Source organism: Prunus mume, linkage group LG4 (genome assembly GCF_029339155.1).
Source record: "Prunus mume cultivar Tortuosa linkage group LG4, ASM2933915v1, whole genome shotgun sequence".
Taxonomy (NCBI): Eukaryota; Viridiplantae; Streptophyta; class Magnoliopsida; order Rosales; family Rosaceae; genus Prunus; species Prunus mume.
In genome coordinates this window covers 7,719,932-7,734,628 of record NC_142701.1, presented here as the reverse complement: position 1 = coordinate 7,734,628, position 14,697 = coordinate 7,719,932, and the positions used below count along the sequence as shown (strand labels likewise).

The following is a 14,697-nucleotide window of genomic DNA, read 5'->3' as shown; positions in this document are numbered from 1 at the left end:
TGGTTGAATTGAATGTTACTAGGCATTTTTTGTTTTTTATCTAGGCTTTTTATCTTCTAGCTACTGGGAGAATAATTGGATTAAATTGAATCCAATATTGTGTGAGCAATCAATGCATGCATAGTAAGAGTGTTTGTTTTGGTCCTTTTTACTAGAATTAATTAATACTATAGATTCTAGGCTTATAAAATGGATCGAGCTGGGCCAGTCCGACCCTAAGAGGTGTGAACCCAAGTTCTAACTTATAATGCCCATTTTCGGCCCTAGGAAGTGAACGGCTCGAGCTGGGCCAGCCCTATATTAAATATGCTAAGCCTATGCCCTACCCATGAGCTAAATATTTTTGGGCTTTTGTTGTGGGCCTATATGGCCATCTTGTTTTTTGTCTTTTTTATACATTACTTTCTCAATATTTTAATCTCAAATTGTTTTAAAAATAATAATAACATTATTATTAAACACAATACACTAACGTTATTGACTTTTTGGGTTTTATTTAATACAAATTTATAAATAAACTCAATCCTAGACATTTATTTATAAAAAAAACCCAAGCACTATTTAAACATAGAAACACACTCAAAATCAAGTCCAAAGTCAACTTTTTGGGTGTGTTTATAAATGAGTTTTGAGTGTGTGTAATGATGAGTTTTGGGTGTGTTTATAAAGTGTTTTGGGTGTTGAGTTTTTTTATAATTTCAACCTCCATTTTGGGTGTTTTAGTGAAACTCCCTTTATTTAACTCCAAGCAATAAAGTTGACGTGTTTAAAACAAATAAAAAATCAATAAAGTTGTCGCTTGCTTCCAATAAGGACAATGAGAATAATGTAGAGCAGGGCATACACATTGGACAGATAACCTAGGATGGTGATTGGCTGCCCTTGGCTTTATTTACAAGCCTAGTCGACAAACAATAGTACCCAATGTGACCAGACTTTTCACACATTATAATTAGTAAATGATGTTGAAAATACCTGAAGGATGATTAAAAGTGCCTAGAGAGGGGTGATTATGCCAATTTAAGATTATAATTAATAAACAAAAAATAAACTTCTTTAGCTGGATTGATATGGCTTATCAATCTTAAAACGTGTTGGGCATAAAATAAAAGAACACGCAGATAATTATTTTACGTGGTAAAACCCCACCTCTAGGGAAAATTCACGGGACTCCTCATTCCAACACAAATCCATTATAAAACGATGATTACAAGAAGTACTCACACACTTATCCTAGACACATTCTAAATAATGTTTATCGACTTCTTCATAACTCAATTTCTGTCACGGGATGATCTTCGACACTCCTTATATTGAACGCAATACTTGTTACGATTGCTTCAAGCTTGCCGGAGGAATACCGCCACCACGGTCTTGGTGCCCTTAACCGTATGAGTCACCGAACAATGCAAATGAATGCAATATGAATGATTAAAGTGTTTGATAAATCACCAAGTAAATATGGAACACTTAATGTGATTTATCTCAAATAAATGCACAGTAACTTTCTTAGGAATTTTATATGCTCAAACAAAATATGGGAAAGCTACACAAATAAAGAAGCACATCATATTCTTATACAAACCGCAATCTCCTTTTTGTAAGAGAAGAGCACCAAGCCACGCGCTCAATCTCTTGCCATTAATCATATTTGATTCACTTAGAATCCTACAACAATTCGTCAGCCCATGCAAACTTCCTATCATGAATATAAGATTTAGATGTCTAGTGAATCACAGACCCAAACTTCCTATAAGGTTCTAAGTACTGATGCCAAATAGGAGACCACAAATTCTATTCAATCATGAATATCATATTTGATCCAATATGGACTTTAAGTGATTGACGCCAAATAGCCACTCTTTTATGAAGAAACAACATCTCCTAAAACAAATTAATTAGACCAAACAAAGATAATATCTTAACTTAAACCAAAATAGAGTCCAACTAGAAAAGTAATCTCAAGAGATAAAATCTAATCCTATTAAAAATAAGATTAACATAAAATACCTGAGTGAAAAAACTCCAACTATAGGAATCCTATAATGAATGCATGATTATGTCATGATTTACCTAAAGTCAAGTTTCTCATATCAATCAAGTCATGTCTCAGATGTATGGGGGTGAATGAGTTGTGCCAAAACGTCCAATAGATAATAATCATACACTAATTCCCAACCTATACTAGAGTCTAGGAAATGACAATACAATTTTCATACTAATAGATCTACTGTGTGAGGTGACTTTGTTAGGTTCAATTCAAAAGTTTCTAATAAAGCATTTAGTCTGTGGGAAAGGGAATTTGAGAATGGAAAATCATTTCCACTTACATATTTTGTAACTTCCATACTTGCGACATCGTAAAAACAAAGAGTGAAAGTAAAAAGGTTTTTACAACTGTGATGTTCTAATAAAATTAAATCCAGCTTGATTTTATTCTTCTATTTTCAGTTACGATGCGGTTAACGAATTTGCACCATATACATGTCGTAATTGAAACTGTTATCATTTTCTAGATCACAATTTAAAGGTCATTTCTGCAAAATGGGGTTTGGAAATGGGAAATCTCATGTTTGGTAAGTCTAAGCATGGGAAATGGTTGCCTGATACATGAAAAAATAGGTGTGAAGATGAAACCCTCCACCCCCATGGGTTTCATTTTCCCTTCCCATGGGAAACTAAAGCCTGCACTAAATGCACATTTTTTTGAATTACAATATAACATTAAATGTATTTTTTTTATATCTAATATGGATATAATTGAAAAATTAAATAAACTTTGTTTTGCATTCTTTCGCAAACCAAACATGGGAAATGAAATATAAAGTATTATTTCCTAGCTATTTTTCTAGGATTACCAAACATGAGAAATAAATCTTTCATTTCCCATTACTTGGGAAAAGACATGAAAAATTATTTCTCATCATTCAAAAGCTATTAACTAGCTTTCGGACTCTTGATACTGACCAAAAGACATGTTGGGACTTAAAATGGTGCTTCATGAGGTTATTATAGCACAATTTGTTTTCGGTTATATGGTTATTTTCATTCAAAAATTGGCCTATTAAAAAAATAATAATAAAGAAATTTAGATATGATGGGCCATAATATGATATATGGGCTGCATGTGATTGGGTTAATGGGTCTGGCCCATAATATAGTTGGGTACACCGGTTGCTTAGAAGCATTCACTTCATTTCTATATTGTTACAAGGCCATGGATCCTCTACAGTTAATCAGTTGTTTTCTCTTTGATTCCTTCTGTTTTCGTCAACTGTTTTCAGTGTCATTTCCTTCCTATATTGATGGTGACCACTGACCACCTTGGAATGACAGATGCCTGAAATCTTTTAAGAGTGGAAGCAAAAAAAAAGTTGCAGAGAAGGTGTTTGATGAAATGGGAAAGTCTAACAAATGTTAAGTTTTACTTCTGGTGTACTCATTCTGCAAACCGTCTTCTTTACAAGGCTTCTATTAGTTACTTCTGGTATAATATTAACAATCTTTTTTCATCAGAGGTCTTCAGGTTGGGAATTTATTGGCTGCATTGATTTGACTTCATAGTGGATGTCAAGAGGAGACAAGGTATGATATTAGTCTTTCACTTTTCTTATCAATGCAGTTGTAGGGTCTTGTAGTGGCTCATGATAAAGTATGGCCTCTGTATGTCCAAGTAAAATGAAGGAAATGAAAACAGAGAGCTCAAACATGAAAACTGAAATGTATTTCACTAATACAAAAGACCCTATAACCTTATTAACTCTCATAGCTAACTACCTCATTTGGACTAATATTTGACATAATCAAGAGCCTTGTTTTTAAAAGAATCTAAAAATCTATTTACTGCCTATAATTATTCATCTGCAATTTTTGTAAAAGTAAAAAAATCATTCTTTGGGATATAAAGAATGCCTAATTTTGAGTAAGAGCTGCATAAAGAAGCACATTCCAAGTATCAGGTACTCCGGCTAAACACCAATGGGTGCAGTCCAAGCCCCTGTGCCCACCAAGGCCGTAGACAGACGGGTGCCCATCTTTTCTAAGTTGTGAAAGAGTTGTAACGTTCAGCAAATGGACCGGCTTTGACATGGTACGTAACACTTTCTCTACTACTTTCTCTGCTGGATGTGCTTCTCCTGGATAGTTTGGACCTGGTAGTGGTTCTGACTGTGCACTGCAGTTATTTGCTTGAGGATCACCCCACTCTCTTCCACTGAGAGACATCAAAGATTGAGTTTAATTAGAAACTATAAGAAACGGAAGTAAGATAGTAGCTTGGCTTAATTAGTAGTATAGATAAGCTGTAAGTATCAACAGATGTCATTGAAGAAGTAATAACAATTAAGCTAAAACGCTTCCTCCGAACTAATATCTGCTTCAGAAACTACAATATCCTTGACGCTGGTGTCTGTTGGTATTGTGTTTGAATGATTTTAAGTTACCTAAATAGCCTTGATGCTTAACCAATGTCTAGGAATCTAAATCTTAACTAGGCACTTGTGTGAAGGCTATTATTATACATTGTTGAGATACTTACTTGCTATGATCTGGAGAAACACCCTGAAAGAAGACCTTGGTTTTGTTAGAGTCCACATTGGAGTCTACCCATGTTGCCCAAGTGTTCAGTGCCTTCTCATATGCAACCAAGCGATCCATGTCCTTATAAGTTTCATTCCCCATTTGAATAAAGTTCCATCTGCACCACATTTAAAAACAAAAGCTCAATCACTTGCAGAACATAGAGATAGTGGCAACCAAAAGCTCTAGGAATGAAACCAAATTGGAGATAGGAAAGTCAAATGGGGTTCCTACGGTTGCTTTCTGCCGGTGTGAACCCACCAATGCCACGTGTTGAAGATCAATACGTCGACTCCCGACCACAGTTTGTCATCTTGAGTTGAGATTGAGTCAAGTTTTAGGATTCGACCATCAGGTGTGCGCACAATGTTCACAATTAAGGCATTGCGGGAGAACAACAGTTTAACATTGTATTCCTGCAAATTGTAAAATAGGTATTCATAATGTAAGTATTTTGTTAAACCTGTCATGTAAAACTAATTAAAAAGTGTTCAAAACTTAAGAAAAGGAGTGGTTGGGTCTCACTTTTTCAATTATCTGATAAATAAATGTGAATTATGTAGGTATTACATTGTTTTTCATGTTTAGTAACCTAACTAGATATGTCCCAGTACTCATTTAGAAATGAGAAGCTACATGATGACCTCATATGTGCCCAATTCATTACTTCATGATTATAAACACTCAATGTTGCATTAAAGTCCAACTTGGAAGAGATCTAGTTTGCTAATCATCATACTAAATAATTTACTAGTTCTATATGGGTAGCAATCATTGTCATATGGACCAAAGTGCAGCAAATATAATGATTTCGCAAGTGAACCGAACAATATCATATGAGAAACTCTCAATTTTATGTCTGAACATTTTCTTCTAAAACTATTATATATATATATATATATATATATATACAGGGAGTTTCAGTTAAGGAATCTCTCAAATAAACTTATTATTTGAGGAACACCCTTATAGGGCCCACTATGTATTGCATTTCACTAACTCAAACCATCTATTTTGTAGATACTCATTCAAAGATCATCTCTACAAAAAATCACTTGAATCTGACATTATTTGGCCACTCAATTGAATTATTAAAATTTTAGTACTTTCTTAAAACACCGTGTTCATTGATTTTGTAGGGCACAGTTGAATATCGAAACGGTTTCCGGTTTGTCTAATTTTTTGCACATATGATCTATGAATGTAGACTCAAAAAATAGATGGTTTTGATCGTTGAAAAAAAATTCACTCCTCAGATAAAATTATTTTAGGGACCCCTCAATAGAAGGGATAAGTCAAGTTGAGAGACAGTGATAATCTCACCGGGAATGTGAATGTGGAGAGTCCTCCAGTCCTGACCGATGTGTATTTGGCCTTTGGAACAGATGTATAAAGCATGCAGGTAAGTGACTGCCATTGATTCAAACTCAACGAGTCCCCAATAAACATGATGCTTTTCCCTCTAAGTTCTGTCAACAAACGACTGCCATTGAATCTGCATCATAAAAGCATTATACACAGATCAATATCATCTTATAAATCAATACCAAAGTTTTATGATGTCTAAAGTAGATGCTAGAATAACAAGATGTGTAAATTGCATGATTTGTATAAATGTATCATCTTATGTCACAAGACTGTGAATCTCAATCAGACATTCAAATTCGCACTTGCCATATGGTCAATTTGGCAACTTAGTATTGAAAAAGGCAATCCTAGAACTAGAAGTTCTTTACACCTTGCATAGAAGTATGCAAGGAACCAAAGTGCATGCCATTTATTAGAATGTGAAATGCTACCCACCAATCTCAAATATGTATGGTAATGATGAAAAAACCAAACCAAAATACCCCACACACAAAATGATACAAAAATATATATATATATATATATATATATAAAATAAAAACAAAGATCCAAACTCGAAGAAAAAATTGACGAAGTTTCATTTGAATGTATAGCCCGCTTTGACACTTTGGTGATAGATATAACATGTATAAATGCATTAAATGTGATGTAGATTAAAGGTATACGTACCTTGGTAAGCTGCAGGCAGAGGGCTGCCATCTATATTTGAGGTAGTCTCTATCAGGGCGACCATTCTTTACGCAGTCAAACACCTTCTCAAGGAAGGGGCAGCTAGGCGCGGCATAAAGAGGATATGAATCATCAAAAACCCAGTTGCCTTGAGAAACATCACAGCCGTCGATATCACTCCCTACAAGTCCTCCATGCACTTCTTGATGCAGAACAGAAAGTACAAGCAGTACTAGCGTAGCACCAACTGCAAAACCATCCATCATATCAGAGAGACTAGAAGGTTGGCCCAACTCACAAGGTAATATACCTATACATACATATATATACGCACAGAGAGAACATGAAATGGAAGAATGTACATGTGTGGTGAATGTCATGGGATTTTTTAATGGGAGTTTCACTAAAACACCCAAAATGGGGGTTGAAATTATAAAAAAACCCAAGCACTATTTAAACATATAAACACACCCAAAACCCATCATTACACGCATTCAAAACCCATTTATAAACACACCCAAAAAGTTGACTTTGAGATTGATTTTGGGTGTGTTTCTATGTTTAAATAGTGCTTGGGTTTTTTTATAAATACATGTCCAGGATTGGGTTTATTTATAAATTTGTATTTTTTAATTTAAGTGCTTGTGGTTGTAATTAAATCTTCCATAATCAGAAAGGAAATTATGGAGATTGGGATTTGGTTTCTTTTCTGGTATTGGTATATATGGATAGAGAAAGAGAAGTGAAGGAAGGAAGTGAAAGGGAGGGAGAAGGAGTTTCAAAATGGGTTGGTGGAATTAGAGAGAATGTGGATATGTAGGAGGGGACATATTGTAGCTGTCATAGGTTGGTTCTGGTGGGGCAACAGTCACCAAAGGGTTAGCCCAAATATTATAGTCAATTAATTAGCTGTCCAATTGTTACACATATTATCATTCCCAAAATGATCTACTATGTGTTTGCGATGTGATAGTATTTTACTTGTTAGAAATAAATGAGTCTTCGAATGAACAAATAAAATATTTTCATAAACTCAAAAATTCTACTATGATATATATATACAGTCCCGATCTCTTGGACTACAGGGGTCAAAGAGATTTGTAGTTACTCACCATTGGATGTAAATTCAACGGTTCACTCACTCTTGCACTCATTTTAAGAAACTTTTTGAATCGTTAGATTAACATCCAACGGTGAGTGACCACAAATCTCTTGGACTCCTGTGATCCAAGAGATCAGGGCTATATATATATATATATATATATATATATATATATTGTGGTTGTTCTTCCATTTTGGCTATGTAAAAAAGAATTTTGAGTATAATATATCTCTCTTTTGATGTCTTAGAAAATTGATTTGGGGACTATTAAGGATAATTGTTTTTTAATGCCATGCAAACAGGTGACCTGTATTCGACCAGAAAAAGAAGATGGGACCTGTAGTAGAAGCCATGACTACTATAACAGAAAAAAGAATTGCCGTGGAAGACACATAACCTTTTTAAAAGGATGGAAAAAGAAAAAAAAGATACGTACTCATACTAATTTCACTAAACGTACGCATTCTTGCAAAGCTTCACTCACTCGATCAATGCACCTTCACCTTCTCAAAAGAAAGGCTCGAAGTCGAAGAACTACTATGGATGATGATATATATGAAAGATGAAAACAATAGCAGCCCCTGCCTGCTTTTATATTAGCCAATTCCAAACTCAAATAGAGTTGTTGTATAAAAGGGTAGGATCAAAAGAACTATGTGCTATGAGTTTTGCACGCATTGATTGAAACATTTTCAAAAATAAAGTAAACCAATCCAATAATTAATTGGATTTACAATACGGCATCCATGTCAATTAGAGAAATTATAGAATACTACAATAGTATGGTCACGTGTTATAATATGGGTGGACGACAAGGTTTATTTTCCTCCTTTTATAAAATAGTATCAATAAATATCCACTTATATTATAACATATGTACAAAATATACCACGTGATCATACTACCGTAGTATTCTACAATGACTTGTCAATAAGGAATCGAATTAACAATCCTACGCCACTAAGGAATCATCTTTCTTTCTAACCTTCATTTTTCTTTTATTATAATGTACGGGGAGATTGAACTCGGTGCAAAAGGACGAGCACAATGTCTCGGCCAACTGGCCTAACTCACATATGTGAGAAATTCTTGTCTTTTAAGTTACTAATAAAATGTGCACAAAACACCAATATGTGCTAAAATCCAAAGTTCGCAAATATATATATTAAAAAAATCTGCAGCGCATTGTTTAAATAATTTATTATAAAACTCTTCGAGCATTTTCTAAGAAATAAAAGTTTAATTCAACAAAAATAAATGCAAATACGAATAATGTGGAAGTGCTTAGCCACCTAAATACATGATGGTGTAAAAGTCTTATAACATTGCAAGCATTATAACAAGGGAGACTTATAAATAAACCCAAAATGGGTACAGTATTTATAAAGAATGACAAAATTAAAGTGGTTGGACCATAATGCCCTTATATCTAAATTTCCTAGGGAATCCTTCTGCTTCTGCTAGCGGGATGAAACCAAAATGTTTCTTCTTTTCATATGTTGCTTTGTACTGGCCGTATGGAGCCAAATAGTTTGGCGACTATTCTGCTGGATGGATTCTTCATGTGGTCTTCATGCATCCATCATGTTATCTATGTTGTGTAGCTCTTCTTCTCCTAAGCTATTCCAGTATAAGTTGTCATTATCTTCTGCTGTAATTTGTTCTGCTATCTGATTGTAGATTTCATCAAAAACTTTTGCTCCTGAGTGCTGATCCTGTATTCATATATATCATCTGGTCTCCTGGATGTGGATTCTGAATACACCTTGATAAATTTGGACTGGTAGAGGGTCAGACGATCATCATTAAATAACTGTTGCTCGGCTATTATTGCTCCTCTGTATTGTTGGATGTCTTGTTTGGTAGGCATTCCTGTTTGTGCTGATTCTCCCGGACTAAGTAATTCATCAAAAGAAATAATAATCCTATGTTGTGCTAAATCTGGGTAAATGCTATCTTTAAACCACTCTAGGGGTATACTAGTGAAATCTAATTTTACATTTTTCCAGAGAGGCAGATAAAAACTTATAATTTCTTTAAATTTTTCGGAGAATGAATCTAAATGCTTACTACTTTCAACATAAAGTTGACCTAGATAACCAAATTTTGCTAAAAATGCTGGAGTAACTATGATTGTTTTTTGTTTATGCTCTAAATGCAATTCTCTATATTCAATCATGTTAATCCTTGCTAAGTAAATAGTGTAATAGGAACAGTTTTTGGTAATAATGGTGATGCCAGGATGTGGATTACTTTTTAAATTGAAAAGAAAAGATTGAATGTACAGTTGAAGAGATGTATTTTGCTCATATTCTAATTCAATTATGTGACTCTTAACATCTACTGGTAAAAACTTATACCTTTCTCTAGCTAGAGTTTGAAGAAAATAGGGATTTTTAGATTTTTGCTCAAGAGAAAATTCACTATTATGCTCAAGTAAGTTGGGCTTATTAGCCTCTTTTTCTTGTAAATTATGCTCAATTACGGTGGGCTTATTAGCCTCTTCTTGTAGAATTTGACATCTTATATTAATAGTTCTAAAATGCCTAACTATTGTATCATATTCTCCTTTTTGCTCTGTATATTTTTCCTGCAAAAAAGAAAGGTGTTGTTTTGCTATTTTATAATCATAATTATATGCTAAAAACTCTTGCTCAAGTGCTCTAATAAGCTTTTCATGCCCTCTTCTCATGCTTTCAGTATTTGTTCTAATATTCCAAAAGTTATCTAAAAGAACTTTTTATATTTTCTGCTAATGATGCTTGAGTACGATACTTTAAAGAAGGATTTCTAACTTCTTGTACTGATATTCCATTATAAAAATAAGTATTTGCTACTGATCGTGCTTGATTACTTATGCTTAATGGATTACCACCAGGTGATGGTATACCATTATTTTTGCTGCCAGATGAGGATGGTCCAAAATACTGCATACCTGTTTAATGAATAATACGAGATAAGATATCGGCTAATGCATTATCCATACCTTTAATATGCTCAAATATCGGCCTAAATCCATTTCCTGTAATAGAATCAACAAAATTCACCCATCTTCGGGCTGCTTGTTTATTAGTAGTAATTTTATTATAATGAGAAACAATATTTTGACAATCTGTTCTAATAGTAAATATTTCATTATGTAAAAATAATGAAAATGCTTCAAGAGAATTAATGACTCATAAAATTTCTAAGTCAGTGGCTGGAAGTCTAGCCTGTATATCATTAAATTTTCCTGATGCATATCTACAAATTTTTTCTTTACTAATTTCTACTAATTCTTCCGTATTATATTTAAAATTTTGTTCTTCTATGTTAATACTATTGTAAGACTCTAATATATTACTTTGATCAGTTGTGGTTATACCTTTCTTAAAAAATGTAATGTCTGGAGGTGTATATAAAAATCCTCCTTGTAAACTTTTTAAGAAATTTAATCCTAAGATAAAGGGATATGATCCTACTGGGGATATAAAGGTTAAGGGTAAATTAAACTGTTGTCTTTCTATCCTAATTGGTATATTATTAATACAATGTGTTAAGTATACAGGTCTTGTATCAAACTGTATGATTCTTACTGGTCTAGCTAATTTTTGCCTATATTGTTCTGGCACTAACTCTTCTTTTATTACATTTTTTGTGCTTCCTGTATCTATCATGGCTGTTGTTTGAATTTTATTTTCTTTTGATAATTCTAACTCACAATTAATTGTTATTAATGAACTAGTCTTCTGTTTTTCTATACTAGGGCAATTATTCTTTTGACTATCTATTTCAACTGTATTTATTTCTATTGGTCTATTATTAAAACAAGGTTTACAATAAACTATTGTCTTAGTGTAATATTTTTCTACTACTATTTTCTTACATTGATTACATTCTTGAGGCCATCCTAAATTAACATATTTAAATTCTTCATGCTCTGTTTGTTCTTCAAACATACACATATGTTCATCTAATTCACTATCGGAATTACTAGAGTAATCTAATTCTGATTTTGAGTCTAAGGCATTAACACTATAAATACTTTCATTATCACTTAAATTGTCATCTATACTATAGATTGATTCTAAGTCCTCATCGTCTTCTAATTGAAATTGCTCAATTAATTGTAATTTTTCTCTAGGTTGTTTTCCTAATTTGGGACACTTAGGTCTAATATGTCCTACTTCACCACAAAGATAACATTTACATGTACTTTTATTAGGTACTTTATACTTTCTAATCCATGGTTTATTTGTTCTTTTCCTAAATTGCTTAGGGATATATTTTCTTCTTCTAAAAGTTTTGGAAGGTTGTATTCTAAAATTTTTATTTTGTTGTTTATAAGGTTTATATTTTCTATAGCTTTTTCTATATGGCTTCTTCTGCCTAAATTTCCTATGACATCCATATTGTTTTGGTAAATCTATATTTTTACATGAGTAAATCTATATTTTTACAACTCATGTAAAACTGTTTTCTAATTTGTCTTTTTGCTTTTATCTGACTACATTCTGATCGTAATATATCATATACATGTTGTATTCTTGTACCTATGGATACATCTAATTTCCTAGGGTGTTTTTGCCATTCATTCCAAATTCTTTCTCCTATTGGTCCTTTAATTTTTGTCATATAAGTATCTAATAGATTAAGATCATCAATTCTACCTGTTCTACCTAAATACTTGAAAAAGTCTGAAGTATATTCACTAATATATTGTAAATCACAAATTTGTAATTGTTCTAAATTTCTTATGGCTGTAATTTGTTCTTGTTCATTTCTACCATCTAATCTATTATGGTCTAAAAATTCATATTTAATTAATTTAACAAAAGCATCTATATTAAACATTTCTTTTGCTGCTTGATGTTCTATTGGATTTTTAGTTTTCCATGCTTGAAAATAATCAAAAACCATTCCATCTAAAGTATGCTCAAAGTAATCTAACATATCTTTATTATTACTAAAATCTAACATTAATGCTGCATGTACACATCCTTTTTCCCATCTTTCTATAGTTTTTTCCCAATCCTGTGGGTCTACATGATCTAAATTTAATATATTTCCTGCTAAACTAATTTGTTCAATTCCTTTATAAGGGATTCTATTTTTTCTTATTCCAAATGCTTCTTGTTGAAAAGCATTTCTACCTATTTCTTCATTATTTTCTCTATATGGTTCATTAGTTTGCCTAAGATTTTGCTGATCTGTTCTACTTGCAGGGGTTACAGATGGTCCGGATGAACTATATTGGTCTTCTACTGGCATGCATTCTACTTCAATTAACATATTTTGATATTCTTTTTCTCCTAAAATATGTTCTAATCCTATATTTAAAATTAAATCTTTCATTTCTTTATCTGATAATCTATGTAATCCTAACTCATAAGTTTTATATTTTGCTATATATTCTTCTTCATCTAAATTATCTATGTCATCGATGAGTTTATCAACTATATTATCAAAATTATGCTCAATCATGTTTATTTCTAAGTTATCAAATGCCATATGTATTTCTTCATCTAATTCACTTTCTAAGTCTTCTATATCATTTATTTGTTTATAATTAGTAAATCTTACTACTGCTTCACCTATATGATTTTCAAAAATTTGTGCCTTATCAGGTTGTTTATTTTTTGCTACTTGTAAATTAGGTAAAATCCATTCTGTTCCTTCTAAAAAACTATTATCTACTGGTTTTGCCTCTATCATATTAACGTGTTTACTACCAAAAGTTTGTACTAAATTTTGGAATTCTACATTAAATTTGTAATTATAAGTATCTGAAATTTTTCCTACATACATAAGACTGGTGCTTAAATTTTTGTACTCACCTTTCATATTATAATTTTTTGTCCTTATGCTAATTTTTATGTGTTTACTAAATTCTCTAATATTCATGACATAATTGGGAATACATCCTATGACTGCTAAGTTTGTGCTAAGATCTACTTCTGCTGTAGCTATAGCGGCTTGCTGATGGTTATCCCATCTGTCATCATAAATGTATACTAGTGCTTTGGTTCCTACTTGTGCTCTTGTGAGTCCAGCTATTCCTATCATAATTGTTCCTATATGGATTTGTTGATAGTGTGATTTTTTAAGGTGTTCTATTGCTGTGTTACTAAGTAAATTAAGAGTTACTTCTTTATCTATACAACTAACTTCATGTTGACTGATACTACTTACAATACGATGCCTATTTTCAAATCTTCCTAGTTGATATAAATTATATTTATTTTTCTGTGATTTTTCAAAGCCTTTTCTAAGAAATTCTTGTGCTTCTTGTTCACTAGGGTATATATCTTCTGTTCTAACTATTTCTTTTCCTTTTCTTCTAAAGAGTTCCATTTACTATTATCAAATGGATTTATTCTACTTTTTCTTTTATGAGGATTATTTCCTAAGGTTAAGTTTTCTAATTTATCAACTAAGTCTTTGGGTAGTGTAGAAGTGGTATTGTGTACTACTTGATTAATTTCTGTTATTTGTTCTTCTAATTGATCTACTTTTTCGGCTAAATTTAAAATTAATTGGATAAGTAAATTATTTTGTCTAATAGGGATATTACTACTTGCTACAGATGTTGTAAATTCTGTGAGACCTACTTGTTCCTTATCTAGTTGACCAACTTCTTCTAATGCCTTTATATATTTATTATTAATTTTAGAAAATGTCATCAAACTAAAAGTCTATCTATTTTACTATGTAACTTTTCTACTTGTTCAGTTAATGTTTTTTGTACTAATTGTATTTTTTGCACTTCTAATTTTAATTGTTCAATAATTTCTAATGACTGGAGTTCTATTTGTTTTGGCTTACTATCTATAAGATCTATGAGGTCTTTTATTTCTTTCTTACTAGGGAATCTTTGGATATTCCTATTATTATCTTCTAACTGGGATGTTATATAGTCTAAGTTTTGTCTAATTGTTTTTAAGGAATTTTTCTAAAAATATTCTAGTAACTGTTGAATTATTCTATTATTTTTGGTATGT

General features: G+C 32.2%; 1 protein-coding gene across 1 annotated transcript; it reads right to left on the bottom strand.

Moving 5' to 3' along the window:
- Positions 1 to 3,447: 3,447 nt before the first annotated feature.
- On the bottom strand, positions 3,448 to 6,893 carry LOC103328296 (protein trichome birefringence-like 43). The gene is made up of 5 exons (XM_008230683.3): positions 6,616 to 6,893; positions 5,902 to 6,073; positions 4,813 to 4,994; positions 4,538 to 4,696; positions 3,448 to 4,213 (listed from the first exon to the last, which is right to left on the bottom strand). Exons 1-5 carry the CDS (start codon positions 6,879 to 6,881, stop codon positions 3,913 to 3,915), a joined length of 1,080 nt encoding a protein of 359 aa, XP_008228905.2. The 5' UTR covers positions 6,882 to 6,893; the 3' UTR covers positions 3,448 to 3,912.
- Between the last annotated feature and the right edge of the window lie 7,804 nt (positions 6,894 to 14,697).